Below are 26,872 nucleotides of genomic sequence, written 5' to 3' on the forward strand. Positions count from 1 at the left end.
TACTGGACATAAGCCATGGGATTTCCCATTGCCTCATATGCATATGGAAGTTGAACATTTAATGAGAAAGACCTAAGAAGAATTAATGCATTTGAATTGTGGAACTGGCAAAGAATATTGCAAGTACCATTGACTGCCAAAAAATGCTAAAAACAAATCAGTCTTGGGAAAAGTATGGCAAAATCCTTCTTAGAGGCAGGGATGAGAAGCCTTCCTCTTACATACTTTGGACATGTTGTCAGAAGAGACCCGATGCTGATGGAAGGACATTGTGCTTAGGAAAGTAGAGGGCCAGTGAAAAAGAGGAAGGCCCTTGAAGAGATGGGTTGATGCAGTGGTCGTAACAGGGACTCAGCATCAGGATAATTGTAAAGCTGGCACCGGGCAGGGAAGGGTTTGTTGTGTGTGCACAGGATTGGTATGAGTCAGAACCAACTAGGTGGCACCTAACAACAATCCCCCATGATGAGACTTCATATAAAGTCATCATTTCCAGGATGATGCTTCTTATGGGCATCCAATCAATTGAAATGAAGTTTCCTTATGGGTGTGGATTTCTTAAATATAAATAGCCGCAACGGCAAAGCTTGCTTCTTTTTGATGGGTCACGATCCTGCATCTATCTTGTCCTCTTACCTCTGGTTCTTTGGAGCCTGTGCACTACTTGCGAGTCTTGGGAGTTGCGAGTGGCCTGTCCACCTTGGATTCATTTGGCTTTGTAGCCAGAGCCTGCCATTTGTGGGTTCATCAGCCCTTACAGCTAAGAGGGTCATGAAAACCCTCCAGTCTTGTATCTGAGCCACCTCTAGAACTGTGTGAGCCATTTCTTTGATATAGTCTCATGTGTATCATGCACACACTACACACACACACACACACACACACGAGCCCTACTGGGTTTTTTTCTCTAAAAAACCCAGCTAGACATCTTCCTTACCCCACACCCCTGATAACCATCAAATTTGGGATTTTTTTTCCTGTGAAAAAATCTCCTTAACCTGTTAAAATATTGGTCTCATACAAAATTTGTCCCTTTGTGATTGACTTATTTCACTCAGTATAATGTGCTCCATAATTTTTTTATGATTCACATAGTTAAATGTCTTTGCATAATCAGTAAACCACAAGTAAACAGCTTTCTGTTATTCTCTACCTTCAATGAAGATCTATCAGATAACAAAGTAAGTGGTCCCCCTGGCTTATTGATTTACCTTCTAAATAGACTGTGAATCAACCTTTCTTTATCCACATACTGGTCCTCTGCCTCTGTAAATATTGCTCTGTATCAATGAAAGGCAGCACTATGCAACAACAGTTATTTATTATTTCCTTTCTGTTTGGGCATAGATGAATGATTGCTTCCAGTACATGCCTACCAGATATCTGCATAAAAGCAAATGGAAAAGGGACCTGATCCAAACCAGGCTTAGCTGAGTGACTGAAAGTTGGTTGAGGTATCACTAAAATGTCTTATTCGTGGTGTAATCTAACAATAGAGAAACTGTTCCAGATCGAAAAGTTGGGATGAAGAAGTAGGATCAGTTCTAACTATTAAACACTGCTAAAACCCAAGTCTTTAAGTCCCTACTGTCTCTTGTCTGGACTCTTCGCCAGTCTAACTCCTTACTTGCTTATCCATCTTTAGTACCCCCACCTTAATCCTGCCATCCCTTTATTTGACTTCCTATTCTCTTATCGCCTCCTGCAGTGAGCTGAAGCCCCTACAACCTGGCTCTAAGGCATTCTTCTAGCTGCCTCTGTTGCCATATTTCAGAAATGACTCACAACCCTCTTGCACATGTGTTTGTGCACAGATCTGCACCTTCATAAACAGCTTCTGTCTCTCTGCGGTGACACCTCCCCCACAAACACACAGTTTAGTTTGTTATAAGTGAGGTACTGTTTGCCCTTTAAGACCTGCTCACATATAGCCTCTTCCCAAAAGCTGTCTCAGAAGCTCCTTGCTAGCATATTGAAATAGCACCATGCTCATGTTTAACGTACATACCTTTGGGGAGACATGCTCAGGGAAAGAGAAAAAAGGAACGGAGGAAGACAGTTTAAATCATTCCACTCAGTGAGAACTAGGCATGACTTAGCTGCTACTTCCTCATCCTTGATTCCAAAGGCCTCTTGTAGAGTCCAAGTCTTAGCCTGCTGAGTCAGGGTCTAGTGTTTGAAGATGTAAGCCAGTATTCACATCTACAGCACAACCAGAGAAACAGATGCCCAGCAAGTCAGTGTCATTGCTGTCTTGTTGTAAATTAGTACTTTATTGGAAAACCAAGGGAAATCAGTGATAAGATTGTCTATATGTAACTTTTACCTCGTGTTTTGAATCTAAACCCTTCCTACTAAGCATTTTATTGTATTTCTTATAGGCATATAGATTGAACTTTAATTTTTTTGCATCTGCTTCTTAGCTAAACTGTGGAGTTATTGTCTGTGATTTATAGCTCCTTCGTGACTGTGGCCTAGGATTTTGTGATTGAACACTGTTCACATGAGAGTCTATTTAAGCAGATTCCCTGAATGGTACTGGGTTCTTGTGATCCCTCAAGGTGACACCGCTGCCTGATCCACAAAAAGAAACACTGCCAGCCCTGTACCATCCCCACGGGCCATGGCTTGTCCGACCTCTGGGGCACACAGGGTTTGCACTGGATGATTTTCTGAAGTCTATTAGCAGGTCTTTCTTCCTAGCCTGGCTTACTCAGGAAGCTCTACCCCGGCACTGCATTTGCCTCTGGGAATCTTTAAATTGTGTGTGCTGAGGCTACAGCCTGCATAACTGACAACCCATTAGCATGCCCAAATCAGTAGAGACTTGCCTTCACTCACACAGAGGGAATCTGTGACCCAGGTTTACGGAACACTGACTGGAGCAGGCACTAGCAACAGTTTTTTAGTCTTTCCCGGCTACAGCAGCGCTGCAGTCATTTTCCCGTGGGTTCAGAAAACCAGAGCGTTTATGGTGTCAGCCTAGTGGGAATGGGCATGTCTTCCTGCCAAGGCTGCCTGTGCCATTACTGGGCACCTTCATGTCCCGATTTGTTGTTGTTCCCAGGTGATCTGTCTGTGGAAGAGGCGCAGGACCCTTTCCTGGTTAGCATCCACATAATCGCAAACCCCGGGGAATCCCAGAACCTGCAGGAGGCCATCGACCAGGTCTTAGCTTGGATCCACCCAGACCTCCGGCTGTTCCGCGTGTCAGAGAGAAAGGCGTCTCGAAGGCGAAAGAAGCCCCCCAAGGCTGCGCAGCCGGCCCTGGCAGTGGTCCTCTTCCTCCAGGAAGAGTACGGGGAGGAGCACATCCTGCAGCTGCACAGCACCCTGCAGCGGCCGCCGTGGCACTTCCACCACGCTGAGCGGGTGCACGGCAGGTTCCTGCCCTACCTACCCTGCAGCCAGGACTTCTTTACGCTGGCCCCCGGGACGCCGCTCTGGGCAATCCGGCCCGTGCACTACGGCAAGGAAATCGTGCGCTTCACCATCTACTGTCGCCACGAGAACTACGAGGACAGCCTCAAGTTCTACGAGCTGATTCTCAAGCGCAGCCCCAGTCAGAGGAAGGCGGACTTCTGCATCTTCCCCATCTTCTCCAATCTGGATGTGGACATTCAGTTCTCCCTGAAGAGACTGCCCCATGGCCAGACCCCAGTCCCAACCGACTCCTCAGTGTTAGAGTTCCGTGTCAAGGACATCGGCGAGCTGGTACCTCTCCTGCCTAACCCTTGCAGCCCCATCAGTGAGGGCCGGTGGCAGACAGAGGACCATGACGGGAACAAGATCCTTCTGCAGGTACTTTGTGGGTCTGTCTGTCTGTGTCCCTGTCTGTTGTGCAGAACAGAAGGAACAAGTCAGTTGCTTCTTCCAGAAGCTTGAACAAAAGGGAGAGAGAAGATCAATGACCCTCTGATCCCAGACCAGGACAGTTGTCCCCATTCTGTCTAAACAGGAGAGGCCGGAAGGCTCCCTTTGCTTCTTCTCATTGGGTTGTTAGGGCCATCTGACTCAGTTCCTCCACGTGTATCCATGAACTGCCTATGGCTTCTGGGGATACACATGGACTTGCAGTCTGGGGAACTTGTTTATTAAAGACTTCTGAAGCTGCTCCCTCATACTTAGCGCATTTTTATCAATGTCTCTTTAACCTCGCTCGAAGGAACGCAAGGAAAGCCCATCTATCGGAAAGCTGTAAAATATATTGACATTCAATGGAGTAGATGTCTTTTTGCTTCTTTGCCTTTCCTGCCTTCTACCCAGCATTCCAATGGTTGCTGGGCATAGGTCGTTAACATTCTGGGATCACAGTGAAAATTACTTCTTCATAAACCTTTAAGGGGTAAGTGACGCTGTGGAGCTTCTGGCTTGTTGAGGTGGGGTAAGAACAAGCAAAGTATGTTTTAAGGAATGGATACTTAGTAGGTCTTGCCTTCCATGGTTCCTATCTTTGCTCAATTACCAGACCCTTGTCTCCTCCCAGTGATTCTAACAGACTTTCTAGATAACTAATTGGACTCTGAATTCCAAAGCATACCCCTACTCCAGGTCTTATGAGGCAGTGGTGGCCAAGTGGAAGATCCCAGTTGAGTCTCAGCCAATGCACAGCCACTACGTATCTGTCATTTGAAGCATGTGTGTTGCTGTGATGCTGAACAGGTTTCAGTAGAGCGTCCCGACTAAGATGAACTATAGAGAAGAAGGGCCTCTTGATCACCTTCTGAAAATCAGCCAGTGGAAACCTTGTGAATCGCAAGGCTCGGATCCATACCAGTCATGAGAGTGGTGGAGCATCAGGTAGTGTTTGGTCCCATTGTGCATAATGTCACTAAGAATCAGGGATCGAGTCAATGGCAAATAGCAGCAACACTCCCTGGTGCTATCTGATACTTTCCAAGCTCAGGTTTTCTTGAATGAACAAGTAAAATACTTCCAGATATATAGGACTTTTGTTTTGCTTTTTCTAAAAAGCATCTACTTCCTCAGTTTTTACATTTGACTCCCGGAAAGGAGAAAGTTGATGGTGAGTTATTAGAGATATAAATGTAGACCCCAGAGCGATAAGAATCAATAATGAGAACATTGGGACAAGCTTAAGGGCCCTATTACAGGGCATACACAGGCTACCAAATATAATGAAACACACACAGTAGAAGACAAAATAGATGACTGGACCTCTTAATAATAATAATAAAACACTCATGCACATCAAAAGACTAAATCAAAAGAGCAAAACAAGATTGGGAAAAATCTTTAGCAGTGACACAACTGACAAGGGTCTGACCTCATAAGAAAAAAAATAATCCCAAAGAACACAAATAGACAATTACAAGGGACAACACTCAGATGGCTTACAAACACATGAGGAAATGCTTATGATCATTAGCCAGCTGGTAAATTCAAAGCAAAACTACAATGAGATTTCATATTATAGCTGCAATAATAGCCAGATTAAACAAACACTCAGAACAAAAAAAAGCTGGAGAAGTAAAAAGAAAACCTTATCCATTGCTGGTGGGCTCATAAATCTACACAACCATGGTGGGAAGTCATATGGCGCAGCTAAAACAACTGGGAAAAGTAAGACCACATGACCCAGCAGTTCTTCCCCCCCCCCCAAAATAAAAGACAGCGCCAACAAGTGTATGCTATCCCATGTTCATTGCAACACAGTCCACAGCAACAACAACAAAACTAGAAACAGCCCAAATACCTATCCAAAGAAGAATGGATAAAGACATGTTAGTACATATGTAAAATGGAATACTATACACCCCTAAAAATAATGTTGACACTATGAAAGACCTCATGATATGGATGGACCTGGAAACCATTATGCTGAGTGAAGTGAGCCATACAAAAGGACAGATATTGAATGAGGCCACTCCTATAAGGATAGCCACCAACATGATGGCAGGCTTCTGCTCCCAGGTCATGTCATCTTCTAATGCAGTCTCCCAAGCACCAAGGTACAGAGGCTGCCTCGTGCCACGAACCATACATCACTTCTTTTATATGTACATCTTAGAAACCATTTCATCAGAGGAGAACTCAGCTTAGCTGGGGTCGGTTTTTCAAGAGGAGGGGAGAGTGAGAAGAACATTCAGTCGCTGCCATATAACATTGTGCTAAGGTCATTCCAGATCCAGGGACTCCCGCCAGAGTGGTAAGGGAATCTTTATTGTCAGTTCAAGTCAAAATGAGTTGGGGTGTCTTCAAGAAGGTGATTACATATTTGTTGGTGGGTATACCCGAGGTGCAACCTCCCATTGGGTAAAAACACTTAACAGTACTTAATAGCACCCAAGGGGGGCACATGCTCAGGCCTGTGTTTCTAATTAGGAAACTTTTTGCCTAGTTTCTCTCCCTCGGTGACCCAGAATGTGTGCTGTCGACTACTGGGCCTTAGCCTCTCCTCTTGAGGCACATGACATCCTTCCTAAGCCACATTTAGACTTGTTTGTGGAGCCCCACTAACTGAGCTGGACTTGACCTCACACTCACCTGTGGTTGATTCAAGGAACGGACAGAGTCCCTTGGATTAAAGGCTGAAACCCCTGGTGTGAGAAGAAGCGGATGACTACTCTCCCAAGGGAACTGAATTGTTGGACTTTGGTTTGAATTTCTTGCCTCAGGGGTCCTGATGAATGGTGGCCCGGGTGACCATATATTTCTATTATAATGCCCTCCTTGCCTTGCCTTGCCTTGCCTTCTCATGATATATGTTGATCTGGTTGGCATGGTTCTGCCATGGGTGCTATTGAAAGTTTTGCCCAATCACTAACCCCCAATTTTTGTATAAATAGTGTCCATTCACTTAATCTGTACAACTCAACAATTCATACACTATGATCTGAAGCCAGTCAATATTTATATAATTTCATTTTTTCACCATTGTTTTAAATTCTTTATGATTGGATAAATGAATGACACTATCAATAGAGTTACCTTATGCCCCATGGGGATGATTTATCATGTTCTCTATCACCAAATGACAATGATGTCTCTAAAGTGAACCAGAGACATATGAATCATAGACTTATAAATGGATTTGGGTCTCACACTTAATTCTAGCCCCAGTCTAAGAGCAGTTGGTTCTTAAGACATGGCCCCGCTCAGTGCTCTCCCTCATGAAGCAACCACTGATGATAGGAGTACTATAGCAAAATGTGGCAAAGGAACGAGGTGGTGCATGACCATCAGAAAGAATATTGCTTGGTGCATTAAAGGATTATGTTTAAACAAGCATCCATCAACTGAGTCCACCTGGATGAAGCACACCAGCCTGTATGATCCAAAGATTGTAAATAATAAAATTCAAATCTGAAGGAGCGAATGGTACCTGAGCTTAAATAGTGAACACCCACATTTCAGAAGGCTGTGGATGACAGTGGAAGCCCAAAATTCATTTGCAGAATTCCCTCACAGATAAAGCCCCCAGTGAACTCCCTCTGACCATAGTCAAAGGATTGGAATAGCCTTGTTATCAAACAGAGAGCACTGTAAAGGGAATTATGGCAGATTGAGTTAGTTTCAAATGTAACATCTCAGCCTTTTTTACCTATTTTAAAGTTGTTGCAGTATTTGATATTGTCTTCCTTCTTTTTGATTGAGGTTTCTCTGCTTTGTATAGGCATTATTGGTGTTTTTGTTTGTTTGTTTGTTTGTCTACTTCCTGTCTGTGTTTTGTATGATTTTTTGGTATATGAAATCTAGGGTATGTCGATCTATAGAGACAATAACTGGATTAATCCCAGGGGAATGGCAGGGGAGAATGGGCAGAAATAGTTGATGAGTACAAGAAGAAAATGTTCTGTAATTTATTTTTAGTGATGATTGCACAAATCTTCTTAATATGATTGAATGATAAATTGTATGATGTGTGAAGTATATGCCAATAAAACTCTTTATTTTTAAAAGTAAGCTAGCACATGGGACAAAGAATCAGGATGCTATGGGAAAACATTGATTTTATAGCTTGCCAGCCTGGTCATCATCCTGTGCCTACCTACTGCTAACTAAAGGAATCTGAGCACACACTCACAAGAAGAGTGTGATTGTTTCTTAAGTGCTTTAGGAGAGTGTTAGTCCCATCCAGTAACGTCAATGAAAGAGCAACGGATGAAAGGTCGGCCTACTTTCTTCTCAGAGGACCCATTGAGAGACTATTTGGAGGAAAAAAAGTCACACATTTAAATGTTTATAAAATCTGTACAGGTGCAGGCTTTTGAAGTTAGGACATCCATGTGTGAAAAAAGTGGGTGGGGAAAGATGTCAATCTTGAAATTTAGGATTGTAGGGCTTGTTCAAAATAGCAGTGTGTTCAGGAATTTAATTAATATGGTCAAACAGAATTAATAAACCAAACCCTGAAGTCATTAAGTTGATTCCAATTCATAATCTTTATGGAGCAGAAAGCCTCATCTGTCTTCTTTGGAGAAGCTGGTAGATTTGAACTTTTGGCCTTGCATTAGCAGCCCAACTCATGACCCATTACATTACCAGAGCTCCTTTTGAAATGATGAATAACCACTTTATAATTCTTGTAAATAACCATTTAAACAAGCTAATATTATGGCCTTGTAGTGGAGAGCAAACTTCTGCTCTATCATGAGATACACACCTGCCCATCTCAATAAGTTACTTTGAAAAGTAAACAGCATATATTTCAATCTTTGGCAAAATTGAAATCATTAGGTCATTGTGGGATTGGGAAGGCTGCATTTGAGAGAGTGGCTATTAAATGTTGATCCACCGTCTCCTTAGCAGGATCTGTTTCCATTTTCAACTATAATTTTTAAGGCACTACTTATAGAATTTTCACATTTGTTTAAGAGCACCCTTATCAAGAAACAGAACATTACCTGGAGAGAAGGCCCATCCTCTGCACCTGGACTCCCTGCCCCTAAGTGAACTTACTAAGTACTCTGTCACATGGAAGGTAAAATCAAAATGTCTGTTCAAAATAAATTGAGAATATAGCTATGCTATGTTTTTATGCTTGGTCAGCTAAAAATAAGACCCTCAACAAGATTGATTGACTCAGTGGCTGTAACAGTGGGTTCAAACATCAGCATGATTGTGAATATATGTGCCGTGCAGTACGGGCCAGTTTTCACTCTGCTATGAATGTACTTGCTATGATTTGGGATCAATGAACAGCGCCTCTAACAACAAAGAAACAATGATAACTTTTAACTATTACTATTTATGTATTTATATTTTATTTAGATGAATGGAATTATACATTGAAGAATATCTTAGCTGGATTGTTTTCTTAAAATGCAGGTTGCCATTTTTACTTCCTAGTCCTGCCCTCATTGACTTACCCCCTGTGTTAGTCTGGGTTGACTAGAGAAACAAATTCGTAGACACTCATGTGTGTAAAAGAGAACATTATATCAAAGAACAATGGTACATTAAGGAAACATCCCAGCCAAGTCAAGATCAAGTCCATAAGTCCGATATTACCCATATGTCGATATTAGTCCATAAATTCCTCTTTAGATTCACAGTGCCATGCCGTGACACTGAATGCAGGAAGTTCGCAGGCTAGTGGGTAGATAGTCTTGTGGATCCAGTGGTGGTGGAAGCTGGCTCTATCAGCATAGCTCCATGTGGCTTGCCATCAGGTATATCTCACAGGAAGTAGAAGCAGAGAGAGAGTGTATCTGGACTCCAATGAGCCATTTCCTTCTCACCTCTAAATGAGATCATCGAGCTGCAACCCGATTGACAGGCTCGACTCCGTTCCTTCACAAGTTGACAGGAGATTATGTTACTGCCACACCCATGTTATTTCAGGAGCCTCTTCTTCCCCTTTTATTCCTCTGGAGAAGATTACCTGAGATTTTTTTCTAGGAGTTATTCAGCCCCTCATAAGTATACAGATTAAGTGTTTTATGGAGATTTGACAAGATGCAAATAATCTCTCCTTTCTTGGCTTGGCCTTCTGGAGAAGTATGAGGGGATTAAAAGGGAGATTGCGAACATCAAGAGTTGTTTCAGCATAGTTTTGCCTTAGTGAATGAGCATTATTGAAAGCTTATGTTGTACCTAATCCTCATTGTTTTCTTAAACAATGTCCAGTCACTTAAGTGTTTAATCTATATAAGTGAACATTCCAATCTAAAAAGTTTTTGTATATGTATATGTATGTATATATGTATATTGTTTTCTCAATTGTATTTCAAATTCTATACCATTGGGTAGATGAATGATATTAGAATTATTGAGTATTCCATGATGATTACTCATATTGTTTCTCAGGAAACTGATAGTAATACTTCAAAAGTAGACCAGGGAGATATATATATACACACACACACACACACACACACATACCTTGGACATACAAATGGACTTTAAGTGCATACCTAAGCTTAAACACTAATTTAGAAACAATTCATTCTTGAGATGTAACCTTGTTCAATACTTGCCCTCATGACATGGTCACTGAAGAGATTAGTGCTTTAGCAAAGTGTGGGGAAGAAATCAAATGATCCTCAGCTATCAGAAATAGTAGTATATGTGGTCTCAATGTCTTGAATTAAAACAAGCAGCCATCTTAGTGAAGTGTCAAATAATCTGTACAGAAAGAAGGAGCACACCAGTTTATGTGAGCCAAGGATTATAAATAATAAAATCTATGATCAGGGGAGGAAATTGTGTTAGAGCATACATTCTGGGCTCCCAATTTGCAGAAGCCTATGGATGACTGTAAAGCCCAAAATCTTTTTCCAGAACCCTTAGATGGATTATATCTTTATCCAATTTCCTTGGTCCATTGATCATGGATGTAAACAGTCTTGCCCCCAAGCATAGTGCATTGGAATGTGGATTACAAAAGCTATCAAATTCTTAAATCATTGTCATTGAGTTCATTTTTATTTGTAGCCACCCTGTAAGGCAGAGTTGAGCTCTGCCTTTGAGTTTTCACAGTCATGATTCTTTACTTAAGGAAGGAGGATGGCCTCATCTTTCTCCCAAAGAGGGTCTGGTGGGTTTGAGCTGTTGACCTTGCAGTTGGCAGCCCAACACATGGTCCACTACACCACTAGGGATTCTGCTGCAGAGACCCTTAGGGTAAAATTTTGCATCTTATTATTGTCTGTCAGTTTGTTGTACTGTGGTGGCTTGTGTGTTGCTGCGGTGCAGCAGCTATATCACTGGTATTTCACTAGAAACTATATTAATGGTTTTTCAAATACCAGCAGGGTCACCTAAGTGAACAGGATTTAGCACTGCTTCCAGACTATGAAGAAGGAATAAGCTGTCCACTTTTGAGGAGTTAACTACTGAAAACTTATGGATAGCATTGAAACACTGTCAAATACTGAGAACCTCATGAATAAAAGCAGGGCATTGTCAGAAATAGTGTCAAGAGATGAATCCCTCTGGCCAAGAAAGTACTCAAAGCATGACTAAAAAAGGGCTGCTTTCTCAAAGTAAAATCAACCATAATGACATGGATGGAGTAGAGCCTGCAGGAGTAAAGCCTTCAGGACCTTAATTTGTGGATGGGGTTAGATTCAAAATAAGACAAAACAACTTCAAACATAAATATAGGAAAATTGGAAGTTGTCAAAATGAAATGAAAGGTATAAAACTCATTATTCTAGGCATTAGTGAGCTGAAACAGACTGGCATTGACCTTTTTAATGCAAAAATCCTGTGGTTTACTGTCGGGAATGACAGAGTGAAGAGAAATGGTATTGTATTCATAAAAGGGACATTTCAAGATCTAACTTGAAGTCCAATGCTTTCTGTGATATGATAATATTGATCTTCATACGTAGAAATCAAGTGTATACAACTATTATTCAAATTTATGCACCATCTAAGAAAGCTAATGGTGTAGAAATTGAAGAAGTCTATGAATGTCTTCAGTCTTAAGTTGATCAACTATGCAGTCAAGATGCATTGATAATTATTGATGATTGGAATGCAAATATTGGAAACAATAAGGAAGAAATAGTAATTGGGAAAACGTGATCTTGGTGATAGAAACAAAGATGGAGGTTGCATGATAGAATTCTGCCAGACCAACAACTTCTTCATCATAAATACCCTTTTTCAGAAAAACAAATGGGAACTGTATGTGTGGACTTCTTATGGAACACACAGAAATCAATGGGCCCCATCTGTGGGAAGAGAGATGGAGAAGTTTCATATCATCGGCTAGAACCAGGCCAGGGGCTGGCTGTGGAACAGACCATCAATTGTTCTACAGAAAACCGTGGCAATGCTGACAGTAGCTCACTTTGATTTCCCCTGCATCTGGCTGGGGGAGAAGACCCCTTCTCTTAAAGTCACTAGAAGAGTAAAGGGAGGATATGGTCAGTATCTTTGGGAATCTCAAAACACACACACACTGTCATCGCCTGCCCTGCTCAGTCAAGAATTTACCCAGGATATAACAATGTCAATGACGATAATAATAGTAATTACATGCTTAGACCACGCCACACTTTGGGCCGTCTCTCACTCAACCCTCTCAGCATTTGCATAAGCCATCTTTGATTTCTTTTATTTTTACAATTTTCCTTTTTTAAGATAATTTTATTGGGGACTCTTATAGCTCATATAACAATCCATACTTCAATTGTATCAAGCATATTTGTACGTATATTGCCATCATTATTTTCTAAACATTTACATTCTATTTGAGCCCTTGGTTTCAGCTCCTCTTTTGTCCCTTCCTATGCCCCTCCCACCCTCCTGACCCCTTGATAAGTTATAAATTATTATTATTATTTTCCTATTTTACACCCTTTTCCCCTTCCCCCAATGGTTTCTTCCCCCAACTTCTCCCCAGCTCCTCCTTATCCTCCTGGTATCGCTACTCCCGTTTCTAGTCCTGAAGAGTTTATCTGACATGGATTCCATGTGTCATGAGCACTTATCTGTCCCTGTGTAGATGCTCCAGTCTAGTACACAGTAAAAGACAGGATTGGGGTCATGATAGTGGGGAATGAGGAAGCCTCAAGAAACCAGAGGAATATTGTGTGTTTCATTGGTGCAATATATACTGCACCCTGGTTGATTCATCCCTTCCTTGTGACCCTTCTGTGAGGGGATGTTCCATTGTCTACAGATAGGATTTGGGCCTCTGGTTCAACCCCCCATGTTCTCAACAATGTTTGTTTGTTTGTTTTGGATCTTCTGATACCTGTTACCTGATCCCGTCAACAGCTCATGATTGCACTAGCTAGTGTGCTTCTTCTGGGTGGACTTGTTGCTTCTCTGCTAGATGGCCACTTGTTTAATTTCAAGCCATTAAGACCCCAGATACTATATCTTTTGATAACTGGGCACCATCAGCTTTCTTCACTACATTTGCTTGTGCACCCATTTTGTCTTCAGCAATTGTCCTGAGAGAGTGAGTGTAACAGAATGCCAGGTTCTAACAAAGTGTTCTTGCATTGAGGGAGAGCTTGAGCAGAGGCCCACAGTCTATCCACTTCCTCAATGTATTGCCATCTAGATTTATATACATAGGGCAATACCTCTATTTTCATGTATTAATATATTTACATGAGTGCACATGTGTATTTATACCTCTATCTAGATCTTTGCTTCCTAGATCTTTCCTTTGTTTCCTTTTACCTTCCTTCTGCCCCGCCATCATGCTTGCCCTTCTTCTGCTTCTTAGTGATTCCTCTCAGCTAGATTTCTGTTGCTTCAGCACCCCCAGGATTTCTGCGTCTTCCTCATCATTGTTGACTTTAATTCCCTAGTTGTTCCCCTGTCTATAGCATTGTTTGCTCACTGCTCCCTTCCTCCTCTCCCTAAGTCCCTCTGGAACCTTTGGTCCATTGCTTTCTCTTTGGGCTTGCTTCGCATGCTTATCTTATATAGGTAGGCAAATCAACAATAACATGGGCAATACAAAAAGAAAATAAAAGATTGAATAAAAAGAGAAAAAGAAAAATATATACATAAAATAATAATAACTAGAATACAAACAAACAAATGAAAAAGCATAGATAATTCCAGATCCGTCCTCTGATCTTTATGACTATCTCCCCACTGGTCCTGGGGGGTTCCGGGAACCTCCCCTCTAGCCTAAAGTCTATTTTGGGGGTTTCTCAGGGGCTTTGTGGCTTTGCTTTGCTCCCGTTGCTGATCTGTTATGTTCCCTTCTTGGTTTGCCCCGCTATGGAGGATTCAAACTGGACTCACTCCCCACAGTGTGTCCCCAGTATTGTCCTCTGTCGACGTATGCTTTAGTGAGGGGACTACATGTCTCAGGCTGTTGTCGGCAGCTCCATGCAAGGACGTCGTCCTTAGTGCTTGGTGTGCTAGACCCTAGATAGGGGGTCTAGACCCTCACTCTCTCGTTTTCCTTCTTTGTTTACCTCTGTGTGGGCATGACATGTCTGCCCCTCTCCCTAACCTGTAGGTTTAGTGTTGTCCTCTATAGCACATACTTCTAGGGAGAGGGTCAGTTTGGCGCTGATTGAGGCTGCCCCTGTAGCCCACTCTGTTCATGTGTTGTTTCTTGTGGTTACGTTGCCCTCTAGGTTTTGCGCGCTATGGTGGGGTCTGAATGCACACCCTCAATTCTGTGGAGACACAAACAATACTTTCCCCCTGGGTGGGTTAGTGCCCTGCTTCCCCAGTGCCATCATCTTATCCTTTTTTCCCCCTTTCTCCCTCCCCCTTCCTCCCTTTCCCACTTCTTTTTGTTGGAATGACATGCTCATCCTTGAGTTTGGCCTGTCGGCCAACCAATTGCCTGGACCTCAACCCATAGTGTGAGATAAGTGGCTTTCCTTCTACACCTACTGTGCTGATTATACTTACCTCAGTGGACTCATGTTTTACTGGTCCTTTTGTGATTGGCTAAGTTCACTTAACATAACTTCTTCCAAATCTTCCCATGAGGCAATGTGCTTCATGTGATCACCAGTGCTTTTTAGTGGTGTGAAGTACTCCATTGTGTATATGTGCTAGAGTTTTCTAATTCATTCATCTATTGATGGAAATTCAGGTTGTTTCCAATTCTTTGCAATTGTGAATTGTGCCGCAATAAACATTGGGGCACAGATGACTGGTCATGGTCTATTTCTTACCTTTTCTAATTATATACCCAGTAGAGGGCTAGCTGGGATCATACGGTAACTCATTTCCATTTGCAGACAGACCTGGAACTATCTATGTTTTGTTGTTGTTGTTGTTCCATTTTGTTTGTTTTGTTTTTGCTTGTTTGTATATTTGTTTCTTTTTCTTTTGCCCTATGTTTATCTATGTAAGATAGGCAGGTGAACAATCCCGAGGAGAAAACAACAGGACTGGCAAGTTTGGGGGGACATGGCAGAGGAGGGAGTGGGGAGAGGGATGGGGGACCAACAAATTCAGGGATAAAGGAACAACAAGAGATCTAAATTGATGGCGAGGAGGGCATGTAATGCCCGGTGGGGTTTGACCAAGTGCAATGTATCTGAAAGGAATTACCGAGAGCCGAATGGAGGGTGAGCATGATAGTGGGATAAGAGGAAGGTGAAAAGAAATAGAGGAAAGAAAGAGGAGGCAAAAGCTATTTATAGAGGTATAGCTAGCTATAGGTATCTACATATGTAAACATATTAATTTAAAATGAAAGGGAAAGAGGCCAATGACCATACATTTATATGTTAAGTATTAAGATAGCAGACAGATTTTGGGCCTCTACTCAAGGCCTCCCTTAACACAAGAACACTTTGTTCTAATAATCAGGCACTCTTTGATACTCACCTTCCCAACACAATCACTGAAGACAAATGGGTGCATAAGCAAATGTGAAGAGAGTAGATGGTGCCTGGCTATCAAAAGATATAGCATCTAGGGTCTTAAAGACTTGAAGTTAAATAAGCAGCCATCTAGCAGGGAAGCAAATAAGCCCACATGGAAAAAGCACACCAGCCTGTGTGATCATGAGGTGTCAACGGGATCAGGTATCAAAAGATCCAAAACAAACAATGAATTATGTCAATGTGAACAAGGGGGGTTGGATTGGAGACCCAAAGCCCATCTCTAGACAATTGGATTTCCCTCCACAGAAGGGTTATAAGGAAGAGACGATTCAACCAAGGTGCAGTATAACACTGACAAAACACACATCATTCCTCCACTTGCTGGTGGATGCTTCCTCCCCCCCATACTACCATGACCCAGTTCTACCTCACAAATCTGGCTAGACCAGAGAAGACACATTGGTAAAGATAAGAGCTCTTGACACATGGAATTCAGGAAGGAAAAAAAACATCAGGAACAGTAGTGGGAGTAGTGATTACATGATGGTAGGGGGACGGTTGGGGAGGGGGAAAGGGGAGAAAGCAGGAACCTGTCACAAGGTTGGATATATAGCACTCCCTGAAGGGGATGAATATCAGAAATGTGAGTGAAGGGAGACAACAGAGAGTGTAATATATGACATAATAATGACAATAGATAATTGATCAAAGATTCACAATGGTGGGAGGGTTGGGGAGGGAGGGGGGAAAAGAGTTTATACCAAGGGCTCAAGTAGAAAATGTTTGGGAAATGATGATGGCAACACATGTACAAATATACGGTTGTACAATTGATACAATTAATGTATAGAATTTGTAAGAGCTGTAAGAGCCCCCAATAAAGTGATTAAAAAAAGAGATAGCCTGCAGAATTTGCTAAAGCATGTATTCCTGCACCCTCCAAATCCTTCCTGGGCACATGTTCTTAAAAAAAATCTTTTTATTGTGATTTAGGTGAAGGTTGATAGAGCAAATTGTGAGTTTTACATTCAGTAATTTATATGCATCTGCTCTCAGTCCAGCATTGTCATGGTGGTAGATAAATTGGAACAGGTAGTACAAATGGTTATACTCTCAACTGTGCTGGAGATTCAACCCCCCACCCCCACCCCACCCCACCCCCTGCAGTGGTACTGGGGAAGAAAGTCCTGGCAATCTATTCCTGAAAAATCAATCGTTGAAACGGTTATGGAATATATATATATGGGCCCAGTGAGTCAGAGTCAGCTCCATGAGAGCTGTTTTGGTTTTTAATCAAGACAAACAGGAGAGTCTTGTCTTCCTAGGTCTCAGCGGGTCTCACGTCATTTCATGTAGTATGACACACACCAGCCACAGTGGAGAGAAGCATGAGGTGTTGTGGTGTGCTCCAGAGGGACTCCTCCAGTGGGTTAGGGGGGCAGTGAGAGGGAGCCAGCCCATGCCAGCAATGAGGACTGGGGATCTAGTGCCCCAAAGATAGCAACAAAGCTGAACTGCTTACTGGACTGGCAGTTTTGTAGCTTGGCCTAATCTTTAAAAAGCACAAAACTAAAACTCCTATGTAATTCCCATCAGTTTCCCACCTGAAGGTTTATTGTTAGCACTCAGCCTCCTTTGTTTTTCATGCTTTTATTATAATTTTTATTTAGAAGGAAATAAAATAAAAATGACTCCCCAAATAATTTGAAGTCAGATATGATTTTAAAGATCACTTCATTACCACCACTGGGCATGTGTCCTTCCAGGTGTTTTTTGCCGCACAAGCTATTGTCAATTTATTTTTTCTGCACTTGTTCCCCCAAATTCAGAAAAGCATGATAATGCCTACATGCAGGGCCTAGCCTCTAGACCCTACAGGATCCAAGTTACACATACCAGGTTGCCTTCCCAGTGCCTGGCACACAGCAAATTCTCTTCTGGGAGCATCTACTTAAAAAAGAAACAGCACCACAATGCCCTAACTGAACACCCAGCCATACTACCAGCAAGAAAGGGGGCTCTGGCCCCAGTGTCCCTGCATGGTTGGAGGAACCCTTGGTCTGGAGCTGTCATGTTCCCACCGAGAGATCTCAGGCTATAAGCTCTCTCATGCTGGTAGATCAGGTGTGGGGAGGGTAGGCCCTGAAAGGAGCAGGCTGAGGAGGCCTCCAGTTAGCAGACGCAGTGAGAGGGAGAGCCTGGGCAATGCTCAGGGCCAGCAGGCAGGCTGTTTCACCCATCTGCTGCTAAACACGGGTGCTGGCCTTGGTGCCGGAATGCCAACCCCGCTCCAAGGAAACAATGGCAGCTTGGTTCAGTGGGTAATGAGATCAGACTAAGAATGTCCTCTGTGTTCACTAGCCAGGGCTAAAAGGAAACAGCTGGGTTTGACGGTCTTGCTCTGGCAAAAAGAGCATGAATCGTTCCCTCACCTCTTTCCCAACTCCCTATCCCCTGGATGCCACTGTACCCTTCAGATAGGGATGGGAAACCTTTTCTCCAAGGGCTATTGCATATTTATAGCACCATTAGAGGGCTATCAAAAATTACCAACTTAAATGGAAGAAGCACACCGGCCAGTGCGATCACGAGGTGCCAAGGTACCAGGTATAAGGCATCATGCAAAAAAAAAAAAGATATAAGTGTGTGTATGTATGTGTGTATGTATATGTATATATATACCAAATTAAATGAAGGGGGAAGTGCAGAGTGGAGACCCAAGTGTCGGCCAATGGAGATCCCCTCATAGAGGGGTTTAGGAGAGGAGATGGGTTAATTAGGGTGCGAGGTAGTACCGATGAAGAACACAGCTTTCCCCCAGATCCTGGATGCTTCCTCCCCCCAACTACCATGATCCGAATTCTAGCTTGCAGAGCTGGATAGGACAGAGGCTGTACACTGGTACATATGAGGGCTGGAGGTACAGGGAATCCAGGGTGGATGATACCTTCAGGACCAAGGGTGTGAGGGACGATGCTGGGAGAGTGGAGGGTGAGTGGGTTGGAAAGGGGGAACTGATTACAAGGATCCACATGTGACCTCTTCCCTGGGAGAGGGACAGCAGAGAAGGGGGGGGAAGGGAGACTCCGGATAGGGCAAGATATGACAAAATAACGATGTATAAATTACCAAGGGCAAATGAGGGAGGCGGGAAAAGGGAGGGGGGGGAAAGAGGACCTGATGCAAGGGGCTTAAGTGGAGAGCAAATGCCTTGAGAATGATTGGGGCAGGGAATGTATGGATGTGCTTTATACAATTGATGTATGTATATGTATGGATGGTGATAAGAGTTGTATGAGTCCCTAATAAAATGTAAAAAAAGAAGAAAAAATTACCAACTTAAAAACTAGCATTCTATGTTTGGTCAAATATTTAATTAAATCACCCCTAATATGATGGCTTTCTACTCCCATAAGCAGTCTTGGAAGCCCAAGGGGCAGAGCAGGGTGGGGCGTGCACTGTGAGCTGCCATCAGATTGATGGCAGTCTGTTTGATTTAGCTGAGTTTAGTGTGATGACCTGGAACTGCTTCTCTTTGGTGAGGTGTGTGATGTTGGCTGGTATTGGGATTTTTCAGGCCTTAGCAAGCACACAGGCCAGATGTTCCCTGACCTATGCTTTAAGACATCTTTGGCTTTCTACATGCAAGAGCACCCCTTCGCCCCTGGCCAAAGCTCTCAGAATTAACAAGTGACAAAGCCACAATGTGGCATGATTCACAGTGTTCTCACTTGGCCAGGTCAACCTTTTATAACCTTGATTTCTGTGGGGGGGAACTTAAATAAGACTATCACCTACCTGGTCATCCAGAAACCTCCAGTCCAGTTTGAGAAGGAAGCAAATCTATCTTTCCACCTCTTACTGTTTGTTGCTAGATGCCATCCAGTTGGCCCTCTCATACAGGGCATAAACATACTGCAAATATAAGGAGAAGGCTGTGGGTAATGAGATGAGGCTATTGGGAACAGAACAGCTCTAACAGAAATGAAAATGTTAACACAATCTAAAGAATGTAAGCAATGTCATTGAACAATATAAAAAGAAACTGCTGAATGGGAACTGTTTTGCTGTGCCTTATATTTTACTTAAAATATATTTTTAAAGTTCTCACAGCCTTCACCCCTTACCCAATTCCAAAACCACTACCACATTTTAGATATTTGTTAGCACAGTACCCCACTCCTGCAGTGCTAAATTCTATCTTAGTTATTTAGTGCTCACTGCTATCAAATTGATGCCGACTCATAACGACCCTGTAGGACAGGGTTGAACTGCCCCAGTGAGTTTCCAAGACTGTAACTCTTTACTCTCTCCTGGTGTACAGTGCTACTATGCCAGAATATCTCACAAGTAGATGACTTTGAGAAATAGACATTCATTCTCTCACCGTTTAGAAGGCTTTTTGTTATTAGGTGCTTTTAAGCCACTTCCAATCCATAGTGATTCCTGTACAACAGAAGAAATATAGCCTGCCCTTGCACCATCTTCAGCCTAAAGTTGAGCCTTTTATTGCCAAAATTAATTTTTGATCCTTGCTTTTTAGAAGGATTATAGGAAGGAGCAATAAAAACAGTTAAAGAAGTAGGCGACAATCCAGTCGTAAGTCTCCAGAGTTTGGTATTACTGTGTTAAGAAACAACTTTAGTACCTTCTCCTAATGTAATAGAAATAAGGTCTTTAATCTTCTTGCCCTAGGAAATGGGCTTAAATCAGAGCTAACCATTTTTCTGCTGGCACCGAATCTGTCAACTGCCCTCAGCTAGGTCCCCTTGTTCAGCAGAGAATCCAATGTGTTCACCAAGTTAGTTAGTTGACTTCGTCAGGCCAGAGCTCCACCCCTGGTTTAGTCACTCTAGTGGGACCATCCAGAGCTAGACCTGTGGGCAGAGGCAGTCTCTTCAGAAACCTGTGGGCCCATAAATGGCCACAAGGGAAGCTATGTTGAAGGCCAGTTGAGGAAATTGCTTTCAAAGATCCCCGTAAGCTGAGGGGTGGTTGGAACACCTAGAGGCACCTGGAAAGACTTACTCAGCAATCTGCTTTTAGAAGCTCACAGCCTTGAACATGATAAAGGACTGTTCCGCTCTGCACACCGGCAATCACTATGAGTTGGAACACATTTGATAGCAACTGCTTTTTGTTTATCCGTTAGAATCGGCACCGACAGTGATGTCCCTATGTTCTCATGATGGGTGCTCTGTAAATTTTTACTGAAATCCCAGTAAAAGTGTACTTTAAATATTTCTCTTTTAATATTCATTTTAATCAGTTATACTTTATGAAATCTGGATGATCCTTGGCTAATATAAGTCAGTTCTGTTTACTTCTGCTTCTGTATTTTGCAGCCAATGAGCAGGGTAATCACAAGTCTTACTGAAAATGAGTATTTGGGAAAGGATGTGAAAGAGAAAACTTTGTTTACGTGTGATTGTGCCCCTCTCGTGTAACTTCCCTTTCAGTCTCGGGGATTCTATCATTGTATCTGTCAACCTCACCTCCCACTCCTCAAATCTATGACCTTGAATTTCTCTTTTGTTCCTCTTTAACTTATATCAGATAGCTTGGTAGTTTTATCAAGTAGCTAGGTTATATCAAATATCACAGTGGTTTTATAGCAGTTCTAGATGCGCTCAGTCCCTTTCCTTTTAGACTTGTCTGTGGTACTTGCCCAAGAGTTGCTTTTACCAATTTCCCCCAACAGTTGCTATTGCTATTAAACAAAGCGGGTCCCTGTGTTACCCTGTGAATCTTTCTTAACTTGAAAAACAGTTTACCATTAGATATTACGTTCAAAATGACCCCAGAGTCCTTGTGACTATTTTCCTATCAAAACCAAGCTGTTGTTATTTATGATTTATGACACATGTACAAGTTGTCATTCAGCTGATTGTGACTCATGTGATCCCTATGTATCAGAATAGAACTAAGTTATAAACTATTTTCAATATAAGCTTTTTTATTGTGAATTAGGTGAAAGTTTACCGAGCCAATCAGTCTTATATTCAACAACATATGATTATTTAAATAATAAAAGTTGATCTTTATTTCTTGTTATAGCAACTACAGATAATGTCAGCTTCTAACTGTGTGCAGCTCTGGACTAGCAGCCAAAATTTTATTCTAACTTTTTGTGATTTGAGTGTACATTTACAGAGCAAGTAAATTGTTTCATTCAACCTTTGTTTCGTGCCTTTAACTGCTATCCCCACAACGAACCAGAACTCATCACCCTTCATTTGCTGTTCCCATTTACTCTTCTTTCCTTTCCCTTTTCGTTTTTCAGAACTTTGTTTTTGAGCAAATGCTGCTCAAAACATTTGATTTTTGGATCATTGATTGTTCTAAGAAGTGCATACCTCCTTGGTAATTTTATTCAACTTATAGACCTATTTGTTATTTGGTTGGAAAGTTGATTCAGTTCAGTGAGTTCAGGTCCAGGTGTGAAGGGCTGAGCCAGTGCAGTGAGTTTACTTCCATGTTTGAAGAGTTATTAAGGATCTTAGTCTTAGAGGTCTCACTCATCTCCTTCTGATCAGTAAGCCTGGTCTATCTGATGATTTTGAGTGTTGGTCCATATTCTTCTCCTACTCTATTCAGGACCTTCTTACATGTTCTTCCCAGAGCATTAGAGAGTGGTGCCCAGGAACCATCTACTTCTGGGCTCAGGGTTGTAGAGGCTAATGTTCACATGGTCTGTTAGGTCTTTACATACTTCCATACACCTTTGATTATCTGCACTCTCGTTTGCTACAGATAGGGAGAGACTCAGAGTTGTACCTTAGTTGGCCACTCAGAAACTTTTAAGAACTTAATTGCTACTCACTAAAGTAAGATGTGGAGTATTTACTTTGTGAACTATACTGCACTAATTGGCCTTGATGTCCCAAAAGTCCATGAGCCCCAGGACCGAGGGACTTATTCCCTCAAGATGTTTTGCTCTGGCTAAGTTTTCATAACCTTGGCCCCTGTATGCTGTACTATATTCATGGATATACTTGCAGCACACAAATATATTATGTAGAACTAGCCTCTGTTAGACTAACATATGTTCATGGGTGTAGTCTTATTCTTCTTCCCACACCCTGTTCAGCTTCACGTCCATCTGTGCATCTACTCACAGTGTTAGCACTGATACTGCAGGAGTGGGTGTGTAGCAGTGTCGCCTTGAACTTGTGTTCTTTCTCGTACCCTTCTTTGTCTGGACATTTTGTGCTGACACCCGCCCTCTTTGTATGAAAGGACTCCAACCGCATCATAGAAAATGAGATTATCTTGTAATTCTACTTGACCACACACATTTGAATCCTCATATGTATTACCACATTTTATTTATCCATTCGTCTGTAGATGGGCATTTAGGTTCTTTTCACATTTGGGCTCTTGTGAATTGTGCTGCTGCAATTTTGAATCCCTGCTTTCAAGTCCCCTGAGAATTGTGTTAGGCAGGGTCGACTAGAGAAACAAATCCAGAGACACTCATATATGTATAATAAAGAGCTTTATAGCCAAGAGTTGTTGTGTATTAAGACAATGTCCCAGCCAATTTCACATCAAATCCACAAGTCCAATATTAGCCCCTTAGTTTGATACTAGTCCATAAATCCCTACTCAGACTCACGTAGCACGTGCAACGATGCAAGAATATCAAAGGCCAGTGGGTGAAAAGTCTTGTGGATCCAGTGGTGGTGGTGGAAGTATCTCCAAGGCTCTTGCAGGTCTCAGCATGGCTCAATGTGGCTTGTCAACAGGAAAATAAAGGCCGAGAGAGAGGAAGTTCCCTGATTCCTCATGGGAAGGCCATGCCCACAAAGAGGCATCATCAGGCTGTGACCTGATTAACAAGCTAGACTCCACCCCTACACTTATATATCAAGTTGACATGAAATTATGTAATTCCTAGGAATATACCTAGGAGTGGAGGTGGGGGGGAGGTAATCTGGAAAATACCAGTGAAGATTCCAGCAAAACGCAGGGCTGAGGACACTATTGAGATCAGCACTGAAGATACAGTGTGGGAGTACAGATGACCTGAGCTCCCACATGGGGCAAACCAAGAGGAGGGTGCAACAGCTCAGCGATGGGAACAAAGCCATGAAGTCTCAAGAGGAATTCCGAAAGTACGCACTTGACTCTGGGGCCAGCACTTGGCACGTCATCTGAGCTAGTTGGGGGATGTTCACAAAGGTCAGCAGCCAGCCTTGGAACTATGTATGTTTGTTTATTCCTTTCTTTTTTATGTCTGTCTGTGTAAGATAGGACAAGCAATCTCAAGGAGACAGCAGTGGACCAACAGTTCCAAGGGGGCATGGGATGGGAGGAGATGGGGGGAGGGAAGAGATGAGACAATACATCAGGGACAAGGGAATAGCAAGGAACCTACAACCAACGGCGAGGAAGGTGTAATATCCTTGGTGATTTTGATCAATTAAGATGAACTCGAGAAGAATTACTTAGAGGTGAACACGATAGTGGGGCGGAGGAAAGGGAAAAAAAGAAATAGAGGAAACTGCTAGGGAGTAAAAATTATGTATATAGGTATAGGTATAGATATGTATATAAGTAAAAAGTAAATATATAAAAAGGGGTATTTAATCTATGTATGTATATATAAGTAAATATAATAAGGAAGCAGATGGACTTTGGACCTCTACTTAAATTCTACCTCAGTACAAGAATGGTTTGTTATAATAATGTGGCACTGTATGATACCCACCTACCTCACACAATCACTGAAGACAAAATGGGTGCATAAGTAAATGTGGTGAAAAAAGCTGATGGTTACCAGCTATTAAAAGACATAGCATCTAGAGCCTTAAAGACTTGAAGCTAAACAAGCGGCCATCTAGCAGGGAAGCAACAAAACCCACATGGAAGAAGCACGCCAGCCTGTGTGATCATGAGGTGCCAATGGGAAGAGGTATCAGAAGTTCAAAAACAAGTAATCAAACTGATATGAAGGAATATAGGCAAGGTGGAGACCTAAAGCTCACCTGTAAAATAGTGGGACAGTCCTCACAGAAGGGCCATACGCAAGGGACAATCTATCCAGGGTGCAATCGAGCACTGATGAAACGCACAACTATCCTCTAGTTCTTTAAAATTTCCTCCTCCCACTATTATGGCCTAGTTTTAACTCACTGCTCTTTCTAGACCTGTGTATGTACATTGGTACAATCAAGGTATTTAAATGAAAGTCAAGATAGATAAACCCCTCAGAAACAGTAAGGGGAGTGATGGCTCTCTGAGGATACGGGAAGAGGGGTGGGGGTAACTGTTAGCAATGATGACTGTGTAGCCCCACTTGAAGGGAACAAACATCAGAATTTTAAGTGATTGGACACATGGGATAGTAGAAGTTATGGGGGGGAAACACTAACAATGCCTAATATATTGAGGGTTCAGAGGGTAGTAAGGTAGGGGAGGGCGGTGATAAAGGGGAGCTGATGCCAAGGAGTTCCAGAAGTAAAGAAAATGCATTGAGAATGATGATGGCAACAATTGTACAATTATGCTGGATCTAATGGAATTATGGCTTGTTACAATATCTGTAAGAACTAATAGAAGGTTTTTTAAGAAAAGGCTGAGGAACAGTCAGAACCTTATTGAGCTTGCTGAGCGTGTTCTTCTAATGGGGCCTGGTCAGGTTTGGATGTTGGGGAGACCACGCCGAAGTATGGGCTGCAGCTGGAGGAACTTGGTGACTGTAACCAGGCAGTCAGTCTGGTTGAGCAGCACAGGGGAATGATTGTCAGATCACTGCTATCTTGCCAATACTGGAGAAAAATTACCTCTGTCATGTCCTGAATCATACTGCCCGATAGTGTGCAAGAAATGAAATTATTGTCATTTTAACATTATTCTTCAGGAAGTATTATATCACCATAGTAACAAAAGGTACAGGAAGGTAAGCATATCAAAGTTCAGCAAAGATTTATTTAATCTACCATCATGTATGGCCTAGAACCTCTTTAGGGTTTTTAGTTTTGTTTTCCTTTTTAATATTTTTATAAATTAGTTTATGGAGCTATAATTAATTCATTAGTTCAGTCGTATTGAGAAGGGTTGTACAATCATGCCCACAGTCACCTTCAGAACATTTCTTCCTTCTCGTCGTACCCATTGGTGTGGACTTCCCATTTCCCTCGCCCTCCCCTTTCATGCCTCCAGGTACTTATGTTTTCAGTTACTGTCTTCATAAATCCTGGCTTCGCTATAGAGAAGAACATCTGAAACAAGAACCAAGAACAGGAGGGGATAAAAAGGACCCAGCAACAATGATCATATAAAACAACGAAAGATTGCAATCTGAAGAGCAGTGAACAATCATAAAATTTTAGGCTAAACTGCGAGTGAGTCCAAAAGGCCATCTAAAGGCCAGGAGCCTCGTTCTGTGCTGAGGCTCTGAGACAAGCCAAACTCCGTTTCCCAAAAGGAGATAAATTGTCTGCAGAGTATAGTAAGGATTTTCTCCAAAATCCTGCTATCTGCACTACAGTTTACCAGTGGGGGCCTGCCAAAGACTCCAAACATCTCTCTGCCACACATATTTTCAGCTCCACTGGATTGGCCGAGTCGTGTGACCCAAGTGACATAGCGGGTTGCACAGGAGCCTGACCCCGGTGCAAAACCTTCTCTTGTTTGAGCCCCACTCAAAACTAACCCTTTCAAGTCGCTTGACAAGTAGGTGTAGCATACCCAGAGGGGGGATATGGTGCTGCCAAAATCCAAAGAGGCTCACCAGACATGTGCCTTCTTTTTAGTTCTGGGAGGAGCAAGTGCAATAATTTCTCATTTATAGTAGTAGAAATATCTTGATATGCTGGACTCTAGATGAAATGTCCTTGAAGTGAAAGGTATGTGAATCTTTGTTGTGTTAATTTCTCACCCTCTGGTTTGAAAATGTCAACCAACTCCATCTGGAGTCATAGCTAGTTCCTTACGAGGTCCAGCTGTAAGGAAATCTGTTTGCATTTGAGAAAGACATCTCTATGTGATATCTCTGTTATAGTGTCACTAGATAACTAAGACAATGGGCAATCAAACTTCACTATCTCTTTCATAGCAGGCCAGAATTCAGCCACTCTGCCCAATGCGCCCATGCTTGGCACATAAATCCTAGATTTGAGGTCATA

The 26,872-nt window shown here is 42.4% G+C and overlaps 1 protein-coding gene across 1 annotated transcript in view; it reads left to right on the forward strand.

The window, feature by feature from the left end:
* The window catches only part of FAM124A (family with sequence similarity 124 member A), a 79,629-nt gene that overhangs the window by 41,331 nt on the left and 11,426 nt on the right, over positions 1–26,872 (forward strand). The window contains exon 3 of the mRNA XM_075563487.1: positions 3,068–3,801. Coding sequence (XP_075419602.1) covers positions 3,068–3,801 — 734 coding nt within the window. The remainder of the gene's footprint in view (positions 1–3,067; positions 3,802–26,872) is intronic.

This window comes from Tenrec ecaudatus, chromosome 11 (genome assembly GCF_050624435.1).
Source record: "Tenrec ecaudatus isolate mTenEca1 chromosome 11, mTenEca1.hap1, whole genome shotgun sequence".
In the NCBI taxonomy this organism is placed as follows: Eukaryota; Metazoa; Chordata; class Mammalia; order Afrosoricida; family Tenrecidae; genus Tenrec; species Tenrec ecaudatus.